The 20,637-nt window shown below is 37.2% G+C and overlaps 1 protein-coding gene and 2 non-coding genes across 3 annotated transcripts in view; all 3 read right to left on the bottom strand.

The window, feature by feature from the left end:
- WDR43 (WD repeat domain 43) overlaps positions 1-20,637 on the bottom strand; it is a 31,066-nt gene that overhangs the window by 9,846 nt on the left and 583 nt on the right. Inside the window, exons 2-11 of the mRNA XM_070734296.1 lie at positions 17,006-17,140; positions 16,408-16,526; positions 14,338-14,458; positions 12,876-13,015; positions 11,339-11,441; positions 9,505-9,569; positions 5,552-5,723; positions 4,192-4,278; positions 1,142-1,264; positions 109-249 (exon numbers count right to left, since the gene is read on the bottom strand). Coding sequence (XP_070590397.1) covers positions 109-249; positions 1,142-1,264; positions 4,192-4,278; positions 5,552-5,723; positions 9,505-9,569; positions 11,339-11,441; positions 12,876-13,015; positions 14,338-14,458; positions 16,408-16,526; positions 17,006-17,140 — 1,206 coding nt within the window. The remainder of the gene's footprint in view (positions 1-108; positions 250-1,141; positions 1,265-4,191; positions 4,279-5,551; positions 5,724-9,504; positions 9,570-11,338; positions 11,442-12,875; positions 13,016-14,337; positions 14,459-16,407; positions 16,527-17,005; positions 17,141-20,637) is intronic.
- Positions 14,087-14,171, bottom strand: LOC139158206 (small nucleolar RNA SNORD53/SNORD92). Its single transcript, XR_011557608.1, has one exon. It is a non-coding gene; the product is annotated as a small nucleolar RNA SNORD53/SNORD92 (small nucleolar RNA).
- LOC139158204 (small nucleolar RNA SNORD53/SNORD92) lies at positions 15,098-15,175 on the bottom strand. The gene has a single exon (XR_011557606.1). It is a non-coding gene; the product is annotated as a small nucleolar RNA SNORD53/SNORD92 (small nucleolar RNA).

The following is a 20,637-nucleotide window of genomic DNA, read 5'->3' as shown; positions in this document are numbered from 1 at the left end:
CAAGCAAGTGTCATAAAGATACAAAAACCTGCAACACTCCAAATATAATGAAGTTTCAAGTTTTGATAATTTTGTGATTTTATAGAGATCCTTACTTTTAATACTTACATTTAAAATCATAGGATCACTGCTTTCCAAACCCTGAACCAAAAGCACTGCAAAATTATCAGTCTGTGGAAGGCTTCCGGATGGCTGTTTTACTTTCATCACATCAATATCCATAGCACTAAGGCGATCTTCAATGCTCTCCTAGATATTAAAAAAAATTATACAGTAAGTTTAGCATTTTTGTGCTACCTGTTGTGAGCATTTCTCCTTTATAATACTATAACTGCATGTAACAAAATTGATAGCTCATTGTGCTTCCAGGTTTAAGGGCATGGTAAAATCCAGAGTCAGAGATAATTGAGCTTAAATGTTTGAATTTAGAAAACCGATCTTCAAAAACAGGAGAAATGGTAGATATTCAACAATTTTATCCAGTCTTCACTCTAGCTATAGGTAGTAGGATTTGTAATCAAATACATACTAAAGGGAATAGTTTTGATTAGATTTTTGCTGCCACAAATCTCATTTCCATCACAGAGCACATCTCCATCACTTAACAGAAAAATCAGATTTGACTCTTCAGTTATTGATCTACATAGCACCTATCTTATGTATGTTGTATTTTGAATTTCTTACTCTAAACAATGACTGGCTCTAAAGCCAGGCTTATTCTACTGTTCTCCTTCCATTAAAAAAAGAGAAAAAAAGGAGTAATGACCTTCTTCCCACTGGAGAAAGGGATGGAATTGACTTAACAGGCACAGATGTTTATCTCAATATTTTGGGCCACCTACTTTGTTCATGTGAAATTACATCCTTGGACTGCCTCTGCCTACATGAAAAAAACACAATGTTTAGAATGCACCTAATATTCTCCAGTGGTGGGAATACTTTCTTTCAGAAAAAATAAATGTGTGGTAAAATCTGTATTTCCTCTCTGAGGAAAATACAAATTCTCAAAACACAGCCTGAAAATTATACTCTAAAAAAATCAGTAAGTGCTAATTAAGAGTATGAAGCATAACAAAGCAGATTATTAATATTCAACAGTTGGTTTGGGTTAAATACAGAATACTGGATGGAGAATAATTACCTCTTTGCCATCTGTCTTCCTTTTATTTTTATCCCCGCATACTGAAGATTTCACAGTTGAACTATGACCAGGAATCCCAGGTACTAATGTTTTGACCTCAGAGTTGATTACAGGAGTTTTCACCTAATTTTAAAGGGAACAAAGATATTTATATGTTCTTTATTTAATATTTTTGATCAAACTCAATATCTGAACTAATTTAATTAAAAATCAAACTTTTCTTTTTTTTAAATTGCACTGAACAGCTAGGGCATATATATCACAATTTACAATCCTAGAGAAATTCCCCCAAAATTTCCCTAATAGAGTGCTTATTTCTTCATAATCATAAATTTGAGAGCCCAACTAAGGCATCCATAAATACCAAACTGCTACAAATTCTTCATCAATTGATACACTTGCACCCACAGAAGTTTGAATTCATTAATAATTAATTGAGAATGCAATTGTACAGTTCATCTTCCAAAAAATACAATCAATATTTTATAGTTCAAATAATGGTTTTGTTCCAACAAGGAAATAAAAGCTAAATGAACTTTGATGGAATTCTTTAGATATATATTGATTAAGTGGGTGAAAATTTGATAAAAATATGCTTCACCTTTCCAATTATTTTTATACTTTTTGTAGCAAAATTCATAGGGCCTTTCATTGTTTTTCTACACATGTGTTCCTCAACATATGACAATTCAGCCCAAAATTTCTGTTGCGAAGTGAAACATTTGTTAAGTGAATTTTGCCCAATTTTATGACCTTTCTTATCAGTTAAGTGAATCATTGCAATTATTAAGTTAGTAACAGTTAAGTGAACCTACATTCTCCATTGACTTTGCTTATCAGAATTTCGCAAAAGGCAATCACATGACATAAACATGAATCAGTTATCAAGCATCTGAATTTTGATGTGACCATGGAGAATGCTGCAACAGTTGTAAGTGTGAAAAATGGTCAAAAGCCACTTTTTTCAATGCCACTGTAACTTCGAATGGTCACTAAACAACTGTTGTAAATTGAGAACTATCTGTAGTTAATCTGCTCTGAAACATGGGGGGGGGAAATTCCCTGGAATTTACATGCCTTTTCTTTTATTCTCAAAGAAGCACAATACATTTATATTTATCACTTATGGAATTTAATTAAGAAGCCACAGTACCTATTTTACAATACACATAGAACTGCTGATTCCCGCTGCTGGATACAATTTAGATACTATGCATATTACAGAAACTATTTTCAAAATACAGTGATCCCCCGGGTATTGCGATCCCGATCATTGCGAAACGGCTATATGGCGATTTTTCAACCCGGAAGTACAAACACCATCTGCGCATGCGTGCCCTTTTTTTCTATGGCCACGCATGCGTAGATGGCGCCGGGCAGATCAGCTGCTGGGCGGCTTCCCTGGGTCTTCCCCCTCTTGCTGGCGGGAGGGTGGGTGATTGCAGCTTAAGCCCAAGCTTTGTGGGTGATTGCAGCTTAAGCCCAAGGAAATCCTGCATCCAGACATAATTAAAATGGAATGCCACCATAAATCTTCTGCTTGTTTAAAGGCCCTCCCCAGCACCCGCTCGCCCGCCGTTCGCCCGGCCACCCGCCGTTCGCTCGCTGCTCGCCCGGCCACCCGGGTTCGCTCGTGCCGCGACTCAGTTGGGAAGCCGCGCAGCTGTTTTAAAACGTCGCCGCCGGCATGGGGGGCTTGCCAGCACCCCCCGGACCCCCAACCCGGGTTTGGGGGGCTGCTAGGAAGCCCCCCATGCCGGCGGCGACATTTTAAAACAGCCGCGTGGCTTCCCAACTGAGTCGCGGCGCGAGCAAACTGCGTGGGCGGGCAAAGGGCAGGCGAGCGGGCAGGCAGGCGGCGGGCGCGGCAGCAGCGAGGAGTGGGCGGCCGGTAAGACCCCCAGCGCCGCTTCCCAGCTGGGAAGCGGCGCGAGCGAACGGCGTGGGCGGGCGAAGGGCAGGCACGCGGGCGGCGGACAAGCGGCGGGCGCGGCAGCAGCGAGGAGTTGGGGGAAACCCCAATCTTCGGCTCCTCGCTGCTGGGAAGTAAAAACACCATCTGCGCATGCGCAGATGGTGTTTTTACTTCCGCAGCGCTACTTCGCGTAAAACCGATCATTGCGAGGGGTCCTGGAACGGAACCCTCGCAATGATCGGGGGATCACTGTATAGCCTATGAATCTAAATGAACATAATTTTCATAAGAAATGAATATCCCTAAAATTCCATCTTTGCTATCTAGTTGCTGAGGACCTGCATCCTATTTTCTTTGGAAATGCCAGTGTTATGTATGCCATTAAAGATGATACAGGTTATTTGCAGTATGAACAATAAAATCACGATTTATGGATTACATTTAAGAGACATCAGACAGAACCAACAAAACTGACTTTGGACTTCACCCTTAAATAACAGAAAAATCAGACGTTGACAAATCAGTCCAAACACTGAATGCATATTTTTAATTCAAGAGATAATCCTTCCACAAAATAACCCATTGAACTTTTGCTCTAGTCAGAAAATTGTGAAAAAAGCAAATTATATTCTATAATAGCAGGCCAAAATGCTTTAGACAGCAATTCCTTTCTACCCATTATTCTATCTGAACGATGTGCTCAGCCGAGCTAAGACAAGGTGTCATCAGAGAAATTCAATGAGTACAACCAAGTCATCACAGCACATCCAAGGATCCGTAAACATTCTGTTTCATGGATTAGCGTATAAGCCATGTAGCTAACTTGTTGCACTGATTTGTTCATCCATGTAAGCATGCAGGTAAACAAAATATGAGTAAAGCAAGCATGAAACTATTTTGTATGCATTCTTAAGTGCAATACAGATCTTTAACTGTATTAACTCAACCAAACACAGAATATGCTAGTTATTATTGAAGTAAAGGAGCTAAATTGGTTTAGGTTTTATTCAATTACAAAACATTTGTATTTTTAAAGAACTGGGATATATATTTTAAATCCTGTTGAAGTCCATCTCATTTCATAATAACAACTGACATATCTAATTAGGGATCAAATATTGATTTCAAATCTCACCTTTGTTATAGCCATTTCAGTTTTCAGGGTCAGAGTCTTCTGAATATCCCTTACAAAGCAGATGTGTCTTTCCGTAGTATTCAAAGTCTATTAAATGAAGATGATAAAGAAACAACTTTAATATTTTTGTGGGTTTTCATTCTTCCAAAGCAGATTTAAGTTGTTTAAACATTTAATCTATGCCCTAATAGGTCTAGCAAAATATCATTACTAAATAGTATGTAACAGTGTACAGTGTACAAAGTTAAGAATATAGATTTACTGGAGGGGAGGGGGAGGAGTTTTTCTGAAATCAGTATTTCTTGAAGAAAATACATAAAATGTAGAATTTTATAGGTTACAGTGATCTCTCGATTAGCGCGGGGGGTTACGTTCCAAGACCTCCCGCGCTAATCGATTTCCGCGTTATAGTGGTGCGGAAGTAAAAAACACCATCTACGCATGCGCGCCATTTTTTTTCATGGCCGCACATGCGCAGATGGTGGAGTTTGCGTGTGGGCGGCGGGGAAGACCAAGGGAAGGTTCCTTCAGCCGCCCAACAGCTGATCTGCTCCGCAGCGCGGAAGCAGCGAGGAGCCGAAGATGGGGTAAAGGCAAAGGGGAAACCCCATCTTCGGCTCCTCGCTGCTGCCGCGCTGCGGAGCGGATCAGGTGTTGGGCGGCTGAAGGAACCTTCCCTTGGTCTTCCCGCCGCCCAGGCAAAGGGGAAACCCCAAGATCGCTTGCCGCTTGCCGCATTGCAGCTTGGAGCCTTGCTTCGCCTCCTTCGCTGCAATACGGCAAGCGGCAAGCGATCTTGAGGTTTCCCCTTTGCCTGGGCGGCGCTGGGGCCATGCGGAGCCGCTCATCTAGGGGGGCGTGGACCGGCAAGGTGCCCTCCGCTCTCTCTCTTTCTCTCCCTGTTACCGGTGTGGTATAAGAGAGAGAAAGAAAGAGAAAGGAGGGCGACTTGCCAGTCCACGCCCCCCTGGATGAGCGGCCCCGCATGGCCCCAGCGCCGGACTCCGCCGTTGCCTCCGCCCTTGTTCGGCTCTGCAGCTGAGAGGCCACGTCCACCCCCTCCTCGGTGTCCCCGGCACCCAGCGTCCCCACACCGCCTCCACCTCCCGGTAATGCGCCCGACCTCTGCCTCTCTCTTTCTCTCTCATATACCACGCCGGCAACAGGGAGAGAAAGAGAGAGAGAACTAGCGCGGACTTATTTTTTAATTAATATTTTTTGAAAAACCGCGTTGCAGCGTTTCGCGCTAATCGAGACCGTGCTAATCGAGGGATCACTGTATTTAGAAAAAAAATAAATTTTATCTAGAAGTTTAAAAAATATGTTATTAAAGGTTGGAATTTAAGAAAGCCATACGTACCACTTTCTCAATAACAGGATGTAAGGAATTCCCATACACAAGTAGCAATGACTCCTTATCTGAACAAAATGCAGCTGCTAAGATAGGGACTGGCTTTGGTGTGGAATCATTTTCTTCTCCAGGTGTTGCTATCTGGATTGTACATTTGGATATCAAGGGCTTTTTGCAATAACTACAGAAAAACAATTTGTTGAACATATAAACAACATTTATACTGTAATGGTTTCACTTACTAAAAATAATTGAGTTATCATATATTTAATAACCAGAGTATGTTTGGCTTAGATATAAGATAATGTAAATTCAACTAAGTTGGTAAAACCTAATACTGTATGATGCAGTAAGTTATGTAAAGTATTTGTATGGGGACTTGGAACCCTGCTGTTCTGTTCGGGTCGTATGTGACCCGAAGCCAAGTTTGAGTCCCTGTAAAAATTTTTCCCTGCATATCTGAAACTTGAAATTTCATGTAGGTTCATCATTTCAGGGGTTCTCTCTATGATAATTTTTTTGGGGGGGTGGGGGGCTTAGTTTTTGCTGGGCAAAAAAAGTTACAAATCTTATGTTCCTGGGTCACCCTGACCCGGACCGAAAACTCTTCATTTGCAGTGCTTATGTTTGGTCTTTTTGAAAGCTTTTTTCACTTGGAAAGTAGTCTGAACATTTCTGCACACAATGATATGAAAATTGAAATGAAAAAAGTAAATCTTATTGGTTTATTTTGCGGATATAATGCACGCCCCCCCCCGTTTTTGTGAAATTATTTTCAATTTATGGATAGTTTTGCTTGCAAAATGCATTCTATTTTACTAAAGTTGGTGTGGGATTGGTAGCTTGAACATTTCTGAATATAAGAAAAATATAAAGGAACTGAAAAAAATGATTCTTATTGGTTTTTTAACATCAGAAATAAGGCCTCCCTCCCCCCCTTGGCTGCTTGCAACCATTTTCACTTTTTATTTTTTTATGCTCCAAATCCGAAATATTCTTTAAAATCTTAGGCATTCATTTACTCAATTTAACAATGCTGATCATCAAAAAATATTTTTGGGGTGGTGGCTAATTGTTTTCTGGGCAAAAAAAAATCATAACTTTGAATCTGTTTCTGTTCGTATGTGACCGGACCAAAAATATTTTTTTTAGGTACTTGAATTTGATCTTTTTGAAAACTTTTTCAACTGGAAAACTAGTTTGAACATTTATGAACATAATGATATGAAAATTGAACTGGAAAAATTGAGACTTATATTTTTATTTTGATCAAAAAGCCCCTCCCCCCCATCCTTTTTTAATTTCGTGTCAATTTCTATTTTTTAAGGCTACAAATCCCTAAGGAATTTTCCCCCAAAAGGTTTGATATACTAAATTGAACATTTCTGAATATAAGAAAAATATAAATGAACTGAAAAAAATGGTTCTTATTGGTTTATTTTTGCCACAAAAGGGCCACCCCCCCTCGGCCTTGCTGTGTGCCATTATTGTCACTGTTTATACATATTTGTCTAGAAATATTTGGAATATCCTTTTGAAAATCAACCACATTGTAGCCAGAGAACTAATTTTATGAAACAAATCCATTTTACTAAAAAAAAGTATGTAAGTTTGAAATTAACAGCATAATTTTTATATAAATTGAAATAATTGAGGCATACTTTATGTGCAAAATAAACCAATATGCATCAATTTTTCCAGTTCAATTTTCATATCATTATGTTCAGAAATGTTCAAGCTACCAATCCCACACCAACTTTAGTAAAATAGAATGTATTTTGCTAGCAAAACTATCCATAAAGTGAAGACTATTTAAAAAAAAACGGGGGGGCGTGCATTTCATCAACAAAATAAACCAATATGCATCAATTTTTCCAGTTCAATTTTCATATCATTATGTTCAGAAATGTTCAAGCTACCAATCCCATACCAACTTTAGTAAAATAGAATGCATTTTGCAAGCAAAACTATCCATAAATTGAAAAAAATTTCACAAAAACAGGGGGGGCGTGCATTATATCCGCAAAATAAACCAATAAGATTTACTTTTTTCATTTCAATTTTCATATCATTGTGTGCAGAAATGTTCAGACTACTTTCCAAGTGAAAAAAGCTTTCAAAAAGACCAAACATAAGCACTGCAAATGAAGAGTTTTCGGTCCGGGTCAGGGTGACCCGGGAACAGAAGATTTGTTACTTTTCTTAAACAGAACAGCAGGGTTAAGATATTTACACATACATACAATCACATCTTGCTGAAAATTAGGCTAAGATCACATTATAACTGAGAAAATTGTTTGGACTTCATATTAGTTTACATATCCTGGCAGAATTTATGATTTCCTGGCCATTTCTTACTGTTTGGCTGAAGCCATTTATTATCAATCAACTGTGTTTACTCTTTTGCAATCATAATGACAACAGAGACTACCCAAATGACCTTAATCACAGGTTTACATAGCCCAATTCTTAATATCAGTGACAGCTTGAAGTCTTTTTTTGGTACGTGTGTATGAGGCTCTTTATTTTCTCAGATGGTAAAGCTGTCCGTTCTTCCTAGCAAAAAGCCACCAGGTTGTGTAAATTCTTGGGCTGTCTTGCATGAACTGCATTTTTGAGATCTTCCCAGAGAGGCTCAATGATATTGAGGGTCAGGAGACTGAGATGGCTATTCCAAAACTTTCACTATATTCTGCTGTAGCCAATGACAGGTCAACTTGGCCTTGTGTTTAAGATCATTGTCAGTACATCCCATGCGCAGCTTCCGGGATGAAGAATGCAAATTGTCCTCCAGTATCTTTTGGTAACATACTGCATTCATCCTGCCATCAATTCTGACCAAATTTCCTGTGCTCTGGTAGCTCACACATCCCCAAAACATCAGCGATTCATCTGTGTTTCACAGTAAGAATGATATACTTTTCATCACAGCATTCAATGTAGCATTTATGGTTGTGGCCGAAAAGCTCAGTTCTGATCTCATCATTCCAAATGTCTTTGTGCCAGAAGGCTTGAGGCTTGTCTCTCTGGATGAAGGATGCAAGGGTCTTTCAGGCAGCCAGAAACTCATTGGCCTTCTATACACACACAGATTACATGCAAACAGATCACAGGTGAGGATGGTTACCTTTAATAGCCATTCACACCCCTTTGTGTCAACCTGTGTGCATGTTATCATGCCCAAAGTACCAGAGTATGTAAACTTTTGGTCAGGATCATTTGGGTAGTTTCTGTAATTGCAAAAGAGTAAACACAGTTGATTCAGCCAAACACCAAATCAATGACAGAAAGGTTTTCGTATTATCATTCATATTCTCTGAAAAATGGCCAGGACATCATGAATTCAGCCCAGGTTTGTAAACCTATGAGCACAACTGTACTAACACTCTGAGAATCAAAACTGGACCTGGAAGTCAACATGGACTGAAAGTACTGTACTCTTCTACACAGGAATGTTAGAGGAACACGATACCTACTATTTTCTAGTATGTTAATAAAAAATCATTGGGCCAAAGTGATAAGCCCAATTGGGCCAATTTACTAAACTCAAATAATCCAATTTTGCAAGGTTTCATCCAGTTTCACAGGAACTGGAATCTATTGAGAAAAAATATGCCTTTTTTCTTATGCTTTTACTTACACACACACACAAGCGCACACCAAAATAACCTGCAACGAGTCCAGAATTTACAGTGTGTCCACAGGTATCAGAAGGACACTTATTGAATGCAATGGGGAAACAAAGAAAATATCCTATTGTGAATGGACTTCCACACCTGATTTATAAAGAATGGAACCACTGGCCACCTGCTTTTGCTTGGAAAACATTTAGATATACTAGCAAAAGATGATGAATGATTGGATATATTTTATTACCATTGAAACTTGTCTCAGTAATTCTTTCAAGAGGCTTGTTTATTTTTATAAACAGATTAAACATATGGTTTTTTAACCTTACTTACCCATTCAAAACTTGCTCAAACAAATGCAGTTGTCCATCCCTGCATACTACTGCTATCTTCACTGGCTGAAAAAAAAGCATAATTTCACCATCAAGTTTTAAAATGCTGTAATTTAGTATATCCAACTATCCATTTATCTTAAACAGAATGAGACTTAAATAAATCATCTTAAATATATGATTACTGATTTAAATCAAAATTTCCTTTTAAAATTCAAACATGGAAACATTTGTCAAGCTCTGAAAGAGTTGAATATTTTCATTTTCCGCTCAGTAACAACTTCATCCAAACCAAGAGCATACAGTAATGCTATTTTCTTCAATGCAATACTTGTAGCTACTAAGAGAGATACCTCTCTTGGATCTAGCAGATTCTTCATCTTACAATAGTAAATTAAATGTGAAACTTTTCATAGAAGTGATGCAATATTCCTAAAATATGGAATTTACTATGTAGTCCAGATTTAATTATAAGCTTAGCAACTGAATTAGTATTAAATACTATGCATCAAGGTTGACTCAGCCTTCCATCCTTCCGAGGTGGGTAAAATGAGGACCCGGATGGTGGGGGCAATATGCTGGCTGTTAAAAAGTGTTATTGCTAACATGTTGTAAGCCACCCTGAGTCTAAGGAGAAGGGTGGCATTAAAAAATTGAATAAATAAATAAAATAAATAAATAATTATTAATGAGTCTAAGGAGAAGGGTGGCATTAAAAAATTGAATAAATAAATAAAATAAATAAATAATTATTAATGTAAATAATGTTGTGCATGTATGCTTGTGTGTATGTATATGTATATAAAACTGTAATATTTGTTTTCATATTATAATCACTATATTTAATTTGCTCTCCTGGTTACTTTCTGACCCAATGAAAGAATTTTAAAAATAGGATAAAATGGTTTTAGTTTATATCCAATAAATGTTATCTATACATTGTGCACGTGTGTATAGCAAGCTCAACAGTTAATAACACTATGTACGACAGTAAGATGAAAAATGCTTATATCTCATCTCCATCTCAAAATGTTCCAAGACTTAAAACAGACATTTTGAATATTCTAAGAAACAAAACACATTTTTGTTTGTCAGCAAATGAAACAAAACAGGGTGAGATCTTTGCTGTGATTATTAAAAAACATTTTATGCTCATGAAACACACAGATTACATGAAAACACAATTTCATGCATATTTATAAAAGTTATATTCAAGTGCTTTTCTTTACAATTCATTTCAATGAAAATACAAGTTTAGATGAATATATGCAAAGCCAAGTAAAGATCTTTTATAGCTACAAATTCTTTGGGCAACTCTTGGTTAACTTCCTTTTCATTCTTCTTGGCATTGTTCAAATTTTGGACAATATACATAAGAAAACAGAAATAAACATTAGTCCCTTTCAGACTTAAAAAGTTGGAATTTATAAACTATAATTATGATTGTGTGTTATTAAAAAAAGGTAGTCTTTGACAGGCAGTCTTTTTGACTTACAACCAGCTTAACAATGGAAATGACTCAGTAACAACTATAGCAAGCAAGGTCGTAAAATGGGGAAAATTTACTTTAATAACTGCTGCTTAGCAATGGAAATTTTGGGCTCAATTGTGGCCATAAGTCGAGGATTACCCGCACAAAAAATCAATACCAAATTAATACCAAAAATTATAGATCATCTATAGAAAAGAAACCGAAATCTACAGGGACACAAAATGGAGATCACTGATTCATTTTAATTTGCCATTAAACCAGATTTTACCCCCATAGTTATCTGAAGTGCTTTCAATTGTTGCACTCGAATGTTGATGTTGAAAAAAGAAGCTCTATTTCTTACCTGTTCTTTGCTTTCTGATATTGTCAAGTCAATATGTATTGGCTCATCTGTTACTGTGAAACTCATCACAGCATTCTTTTCTTTCCTGTCTGATCTCACCTGCCTTGAGAAAGAACAGGACAGATTTTTAAAAATGAAGAAGAGATATATAAATAAAAATGATTTTGGAGAGCATAAGAATGTAAGTAATGCCCAATTGGAGTGGCCTCTAGCCAATCTAGCACAGAAGTCTGTTCACACAGCGGCCAACCAAAAGCACACTGATCTCCATGTAGATGGCCTTCATAGACAAGAGGCAATCATACTGCATTTAGGGTACTGCCCAATGGATTGCCAACACTTTGTGAAAGCTAGACAAGTGGTAGTGGAAGACTATATTGTGTGGTAATGAATTGTATGAACAAATAATGACGTATGTAAATAATTGTTTTCAACTGACTGCCCCTATTTTTCCAAGATATACAAAAATGCACTTGGGGAAAAGGAATCCTCAATCTGAGTATTGTATTGGCAGTTCTGTGTTAGCAAAAACTTCAGAAGGATTTAGGGGTAGTGATTTCTGACAGTCTCAAAATGGGTGAGCAGTGTGATTGGACGGTAGGAAAAGCAAGTAGGATGCTTGGCTGCATAGCTAGAGGTATAACAAGCAGGAAGAGGGAGATTGTGATCCTGCTATATAGAATGCTGGTGAGACCACATTTGGAATACTGTGTTCAGTTCTGGAGACCTCACCTACAAAAAGATATTGACAAAATTGAATAGGTCCAAAGACGGACTACAAGAATGGTGGAAGGTCTTAAGCATAAAACGTATCAGGAAAGACTTAATGAGCTCAATCTGTGTAGTCTGGAGGACAGAAGGAAAAGGGGAGACATGATCAAAACATTTAAATATGTCAAAGGGTTAAATAAGGTTCAGGAGGGAAGTGTTTTTAATAGGAAAGTGAACACAAGAACAAGGGGACACAATCTGAAGTTAGTTGGGGGAAAGATCAAAAGCAACATGAGAAAATATTGTTTTACTGAAAGAGCAGTAGATCCTTGGAACAAACTTCCAGCAAACGTGGTTGGTAACTGAATTTAAACATGCCTGGGATAAACATATATCCATCCTAAGATAAAAATACAGGAAATAGTATAAGGGCAGACTAGATGGACCATGAGGTCTTTTTCTGCCGTCAGTCTTCTATGTTTCTAAGATTGAATTTCACTGTGTGATCCCTGGTTCTAGCATTTTAGGAAGTGGAAAGTGGCTTCTCCTTGCCCATTTTTTCTACACCACATATAGAGCTCAACTTCTCAAAGAAGCTTTCATGCTTGCTATTAATAAAACCAGAAAGCAGTATGTAGAATATTCACAGAGTAGCTGAGAAAGTCTCTTCTACAATGATATGCAAAAGTCAATGGGTTTAATTTTATATTATAGATGTGCACTGCAATGATCCGCAAGCCTCATTTATTTCATATTTTTATTTCTTAGTTTGGGACTAATAATTATTATCAAACAGTGATTGTTAGGAGTTTGAAAAAATACATACCACACACTGAGTAACCGATCATGCATTGCTCCAGATAAGAAATAAAGGCCTGTAATTCCATCAAAAGGTTGATTTTCAGCTGGAGGCCACATTGTGATGAACCTAAGCATTGAGACTGCTGTAGCATGTCCTGTGAAATGCTGAACAAGAAATGTCACTTAGATTGATAAGGAAAACACAGTATTTAAAATGCATAGAAAAATTCAAAGATTCTGTATCCTGACAAGAATCAATTAGCCCTAAAATAGTGTTACACAAGAAACTCATTTTTCCTAAAGTAGGGAATGAATTTAGCTTCAGAGTAGAAGCAGTGTGGTTGGAAAGGAACTCTTTTTAAATATAATCACAATCAGGAATTTAAGTTTTCTGTTGAGCTAAATGAAGAGTAATAAATTGATACTGTCAACTTCTAAATGATCAGACCTGCCACAGCCACCTTTCAATTTCTCAGCTTGCCACACAGTGTGTGTGTTGGGAGGTGTGTGTGGGGGAGTCTGGAATGTCAGACCAAACAAGGTAAGATTATCCCATGGGAACCAAGGTCATCTCAACAGGTGCTGGCCAGAGACTGAGGGGAGTCGCCAAAGAGATGCCAGAACACCTAATTGTACAATGTAGAATGTGACTAGGAAGGAGGGAATTATCTATTCTTTTAATTCTACTGAAACAGCAGAGCTGGTTTTGTTTTCATTCAGGCAGAAGCAGTATATTCAATAAAAACAGTCTTTTGAGAAAGCTGAAAGTCTCAAGAGTGTTGAATTAGTTAGGTTCATCAGTTGACTTTGAAAGATAATTCATTTTCTACCACAAAGAATGTAATTACTTTTCCTGGGCTTCAACAAGACCTTGAATTTCATTGGACTCAGTCTTTATCACTCAATAAAGTGATAAACTGATTCTAACAATTAGTCCTTCAGATTTCCATGGAAGATAACATTAAAAGATTTGGGTTTTAAAACTAAATGGCTAAGAATAACAAGAAACTGGTAAACATTTTACCGAATAATACAGTATATAGAGTATGCTCATGCTCATTGTTATCATAAAATGCTTAATGATAAAAATAATTATCTTTTCCAAAGTAGTAGGTTTAACAATCATTAATGCTTTCATAATTAACAAACACCAAACCAGACATTATTCCTGTGATGTGTACAGCAATAGTGTTTGCAGGAAGTCAGATTGATATTGTCAAATACTGCTGTGGGGCAGTGCTCAGACACAGCCAAGGAATTTCATGTCCTCATTCAACTGTCAGTCAACTGAAACCACCTTTTAAAAGTATCATCACAGCAAACTGTCCAGCAGTCTCCAACTATACTTGTCTTCGGAGAGGGGCGGCATACAAATCTAATTATTATTATTATTATTATTATACTAATGATATTATTAAACAAGATGAAGCAAAGCAATTGATTAATGAGTTAAGAGCATTTAATTCACTATGTCCTTGAATACATACTCTGTAAACTTCTTTGGTCTCCAAGTCCCACAGTTTGATAGTTCGACCTGCTGAAAGTAGTACTTTTCCATCTGGACTAATGCACAATGAGCTCACACTGCTGTTATCTCCTTTCCATTTACTAGGAAATTTAAGAAAAATGAATTAAAAAGTACTGTAATACAGAATTATTTAATAAAGGGTACAAAAATACATATAACCCTGCAAATTAGAAAACTGGACTTTAAATGTGTTAAATTACTAAAACTTAAATTTAAAATCTTAACCCAAAATATTCCTTGAATTGGCTAATTCCCAGCAGCCAGAAAAATTCAACCAAAGAGTAAAGTTACTTGTTAAGTTGCTTTGCCATGACAGAGATATTTGGGTAAGAAAGACATTTATAATTTTGAGAGCATGTACACCCAATGACTGTCTTGGAAACTATGCTTATTCACAAAATGACTCTTACACACATCCACTCCATTTTTGGAAATACATGTGATACTAAAATCATATAATTGGATTTCTAACATCTAGGAATGTTTTAATTCTATTTCTTATAGTTTATATAGAGAAGTTTGAAAAATATTATGTGTCTACGTTCACTACCTTTAAAAAAAATATTCTGCTCAACCAGCTCTTATTTTAACATTGAGAAATTGAAGAAAAAATGAGTTTAATTCTGGACTTTTCCAACTATGTACTTGCTGTGATATTTGATAAGCTTTAACTTACTCTAACCTGTACTCAAGTTATTAAATCTTGACTTGAAGACAGCCTGCTCAGACAGCCAAGAGAAAATTATCCTCACTAGGTATCAGAAGTGAGTGAAACCAATTGGAAATCATCACAGCAGGGTATTTTTAATTGAAGACTGCACTTTTAAAATTAATAAATTGTTTATGCAAGATTTTATTGTTTTATTAGTTTTTATGTTGTTTAAAAACTGTTTATGCAAGATTTTGTTTTATTCCTCATATATAACCAGTAATTTAAAGAATAATTTATATACATTTCCCCCCCCCTTTACTGCTTACAAAAAGTAAAGATCATAAACAGATGGTTTATATCCCTAACAAAGGGTTCATGTTGTAGTCCTGGGTTTTATATTACATCTCAAAAAGATGTTATCTGTAGTGTGCCTTTTTTCTCTTGCAAATTTAAGGTACAGTAATACCTTGTCTTACGAACTTAATTGGTTCTGGGACGAGGTTCGTAAGGTGAAAAGTTTGTAAGATGAAACATTGTTTCCCATCGGAATCAATGTAAAAGCAAACAATCCGTGCAAACCCATTAGGAAAATCCAAACTTTAAGGCTTAAAAGAAAAGTGGCAGGCGGACAAAGTGAAGGTTAACGGAATGGAGACAGACAGCGAGGAGAAGTGAGGAATGGAGGTCCTAGCGAAGGCTAACGCTGCCCCAAATCTCTCCCAAATCGCTCCCCCAAAAGCTTTGTATCTTGCCCCGAATCTCTCCAAAAACCACTCCCCCAAAAGCTTTTTATCTTGCCCCAAAACTCTCCAAAAATTGCTCTCCCAAAAGCTTTGTATCTTGCCCCAAATCTCTCCAAAAATCGCTCCCCCAGCCAAATCAAGGTCCTAATGAAGGCAAATGGAGTGAAGAAAGGCAGCAAGGAGAAACGAGGCATTTTGAAAGGAGGTGAGTTTGGAAGACTTTGGAAGTGATTTGGGGTGGCTTAGGTAGCTTTTGGGGGAGCGATTTTTGGAGATTTCACAAAGGCACAATAATGATCCCTTAAAACCTGATTCTTAACCTACACCTTGGGTTTGCTTGAGAAGCAGTCTCTTAATGGGATTGCTGTATGTTTGAGATTGTGCTTCTTAATAAGGTCTGTAATGTTATTTTCTCATTTGTTTTGTAAATTTACTTTTCATATTATTAAATAAGCAAATAATATTCATTTTAGTATTTGGAGATGAAAACACTTCTTACCCAGTCTTTACACATTACTTAATTCTACCTAAGATAAATTGATCTGATTTTTATTGTAAGTCGCAAAGTTGTGTCTGAACCATCACGACCTGGCAAAAAAGAAATTTTGACTCTTATATACTAGGCCAGACTCACCATTTCACTTTACACGTCTGCACGTTCCATTCCACAATATGCTTGTCATCTGAACAGCTATATAAACAACCATTGTCCTGATGCCACCGTATGCAGTTTATTTTATTGTCATGTCCATTCTAGATAAAAAGAAAAGTTATCAACAGATGTGATACTTTCATCAAACCAGTTGTGACAAAAATGCTTTGCAGGTGGTCCTTGATTTACAACCAACTTTAAATCCCATAAATTGCCCTCCCAAACTTGCCCATTTGTACAACATAGAAAGATTTTGAGGCAGTCATTATTCTAAGCTGCTTTATTTCTGAAAGCACCAGTTTTACTTACAGCTTATGTCTCCTAACTTCCCAGACAGAAAAAATAACTTTGAGTATCTTTTTAATACTGTTAATACCCCTAGCACATTGGAAGAACTAAATAAATAACTCCAACCACTTTGCTAGTGTTACCCCCACTCTGTGTGTTTAAATCAGACAGATTTAAAGCAAAACACTGCTATCCCAGACTGATAAAACATTGCATACTTCAGCTTCTCTTTAACAATTTTAAATCAATTGTCTCTTAAGAGAAAAATAATGTTACTAAATATCACACTTACTAGTTTATTCTGTAATTCTCCTTTGACTGTGCTGTATAATAAAATGCCACCAACAGCAGTACCAATTGCCAAAAGGTCTAACTGTTCAGCTGCTTCTACAATTTCAGATTTCCTCTTCTTCCTTTGAGGACCTTCCTGTAAAACAGTTAAAACAGTCTGCATATTAAATAACAATTTTACAAGACATAGGAAATAAAAGCATATTCAAAATTGTCAGAGAGCATAAAAACAGAATCATCATACCTTTGAACACTTAGTGCTGAACTAGCTCTATCAACACAATCCAAGCTCAAACCTAAGTCATCTTTATCTTGTTAAAATCCAACTAATATGAAAAACCTTCAAACATGTACATAACATGCATGGTGATCAGTGACCATAAATATTGATTTAATCTGATATAATATCCTTATTAATAGTACTTAGGCAGTTCAAAATACACAAATCCAGTTTTTTCCAACCAAGGTACCTTGCTTTATTAATAGAAACAACCTATTTCTGCAACATTAACTGTCTAATGAGTTTTCAAATAACTTTTCTCCTTCTATATCTAACTGAATACTCCAAGTGTTTCTTTCGTAGACACTATTTTCTCCTGCTACTATTCACCACAGATCTACAAGACTCCTTTATTTCTGTGTCCCTCTGCACGGATCACTGCAAATATACTTATCTCCTATATGTTTCAAATTAAAATTATCTCTGAGTTGCAGTTCCAGCTCTTTAACTCCTATATGGTTTACTGTACGTTTGGAATTAAATACTATGGAAACCACAAGATTTTCTCCAACCAATCCTGGCAAAAAAACCCTCAATCTGATTTCAGAGATCATAGATAAACATGTATAAAAGTTCATACAAATTGTTTCAAATGTATCCCAGTTGATGAGACAGCTAGTGGCGAAAAATATCTGTGTTGTGCAGATATATTGGGGTAGACATGTAGAACATCAGAGGAGTGAGTTGTTGGTTTGGAATGATACAAGTGATTGTTTAGTACAATTTTGCCAAGAATTGCCAAATTTAGGATCACGAATATATGGTTCAAACAGCATAATCAACACTTATATACTTATACACCAAGTGGACTTCACCATAATTGGATTGACTGTCCTATGCCATATCAAAGTGCTGTTTGCGGTCCAGATCACTTGTTTGCCAATTTTTGCATTAAAGTAGTCCAGGTTGTAAACAATGACTTTTTGGGGCATTTGTTTCATAGTTTTTTGGAGCAGGGCATAAAAGCCCTATTTCAAGCTCTGCTTCAGCAATCATTGGGAATAGATTTGGACAACTGTGATGTTGAGTAGTTTGGCACAAATTCTGATGGTCATAATTTGGTTACTGACAGATGAAAAGCTTTTTTCATTGCTTTAGCAAATTTCCTACTTACAATAAATACTAATCCATTTTCCCAATATCTTGTCTTGAATGACAGTAAAGTACTCAGATTAAAAAAAAGCCAGTGTCCGACCAGAGTAATTTACTAACACGAAGGAAATCAATTTCCAATCTGATCATCTCACCTTTGACAATATTTACCAACTCACTCCTCTGATGTTCCACATGCCTAGCCAATACATCTCTGCACAACACAGATATTTTTCGCCACTAGATGCCTCATCAACTGGGATTCCTCTTGTCTATAGTTCAGCACACTAGATGTTTGACACTCATTCCACAGAATTTTCTTGGTGAGTATTTCGCGGAATAGGTAGCCAGGTCTTTCTCCATTAAAACGTTAAAATTTACAGTATCTCCTAGTTTTGATAGATGTACGAAATATAATCCAACAATAAATGAAGGCCAATATATTGATTATTTGAGACTTGAGTTGTGAATATGAAATTAAAATGTTAAATTTTAATATTTGCACAAGGATGAATTTTTTTCCACAGCCTAAATTTTGTACACCTGAAACTGATGTAGTAATTGGATAAACTTGTTTTAAAAAGTGGTACAAGTGAAAAGAGGAAATACGGGAACATGCACTATTTTCTTTCCATTACAATCCTTTCCATTTTAGAAATGTTTACTCAGCAAATGCTCCTTTTCATTTACATGTTTAAATCCCCTTTGATAAACCAAGCTTCTCTCATCAGTAACAATCTATACATTTTCATTCACTTTCAAGCAACATATACTGGATTGCAATCGCAACATAGCAAGAGTACTCACAACACTTTCCCTCCATTAACATTTATTTTGCCACTTTATCTCTATTGAAATAAAAACAGAAGCATAAGGTCCTTGAAAAACTAAAAAAGGCTAGTTGTGATTCAAAAGCACTTTAATTGTCTGAATTTATAAAAAGCTAACATAAATTACTTTTAAATGCCTTTTCGCAATTAAAGCTACAGATTTTTCAAGTCTGATGGAGTGGAGAAATGTAAAATCCCTTCCAAAGGCCCATATATTTTATTTAAAAAAATAAAAGCCCAAGTGAAGTAGATGTGTACATGCAGGGTGCACACATACACATGTACTGTATATCACAAAGAGTCACATAGCCAACTCAGAACAATTTTAAAAAAACACACAGACACACACACAAACGCTTGACACTCTAAATTTCTCCATCTAAATTGAAGTAACTGAGGAGGTCCATTAGGATTATAGCTGTAATGGAGATCAAATCTAAAAAGACACCTTTAGGAACTCCAGTCTAAAACCAAAAATGCATTGGTTACACATTTCTGGATGGCACTAAAACTGCACATAATCTGGCAAAACGGAGCTTTCTTGTGTGCAGCCTATGTGCCACACCAAAGCAGAGTCCCATGCCAAGCCAAACTGGGAAAGTATAGACTTAGCTGCTCCAAATCGGGAGCACACCATGTGCTCGGTAATGCTCAAATAAACTAGACCCCCAGTGGGTTCCGAGGTGGCTTTCCTTTTTCTGTTTTTCCCCCCAAAAAATTTATTTTTCTCCTCTACATCACATACAGGTTAACATGTACTTACCTTAAAATATTACAAATAGCATAGTTACATATTTTTTATCAATTGTTCAAAAATCCATATCTTATTCTGCCCTAACATCAAGAATCATCAGTTTGCCCCCTCCTTCTCCCCCCCTTGCACTCCCCTCCTTAGGATTTCCTTTTTCCAAGATCGACACTTTTATCTTCTGGATTTTGTACAAATGCCCCCCTGGAGGAAGGAGGGGGAGAAGGGGAAGTGAAAGGGGAAGGAAGAAAGGAAGGAATGGGGGAGAGGGAGGGAGGGGGAAAGAAAGAAAGAAAGAAAGAAAGAAAGAAAGCAACCCCCTTTTTAGAGAGGGGTGAGGCCACCAAGTGTCACGATTGGCATGAACCCTGACGCATTTTTGTCTTCTTCTTTTCGGCACTTCAAGCCTCCACGCGTCGGGCAGGGGCGGAGTCAGGAAGAGCACACACACATGTGCCGCTTCGGCCCTTTGAGGAGGGCTCGTAGCTTTGAGGAGGCCCGAGCCCCCCCCCACTTCCCCAAGCAGAAAAGCAACGGAATTGAAGGGGGGGTGTTGAGAGAGTTGCCGGCAGGTCCGTCCTCGGGTCCTTCAGAAAAAGCAGAGCGGCTACACAGGGCCCATCGCACGTGGCTCCAATTTGCACGCGAAAAGGGGGGGAGGCTGTGATTTGTTTAATATCCCA

This window comes from Erythrolamprus reginae, chromosome 1 (genome assembly GCF_031021105.1).
Source record: "Erythrolamprus reginae isolate rEryReg1 chromosome 1, rEryReg1.hap1, whole genome shotgun sequence".
NCBI classification, from domain to species: domain Eukaryota; kingdom Metazoa; phylum Chordata; class Lepidosauria; order Squamata; family Dipsadidae; genus Erythrolamprus; species Erythrolamprus reginae.
This window is presented reverse-complemented; position numbering and strand designations above follow the sequence as displayed.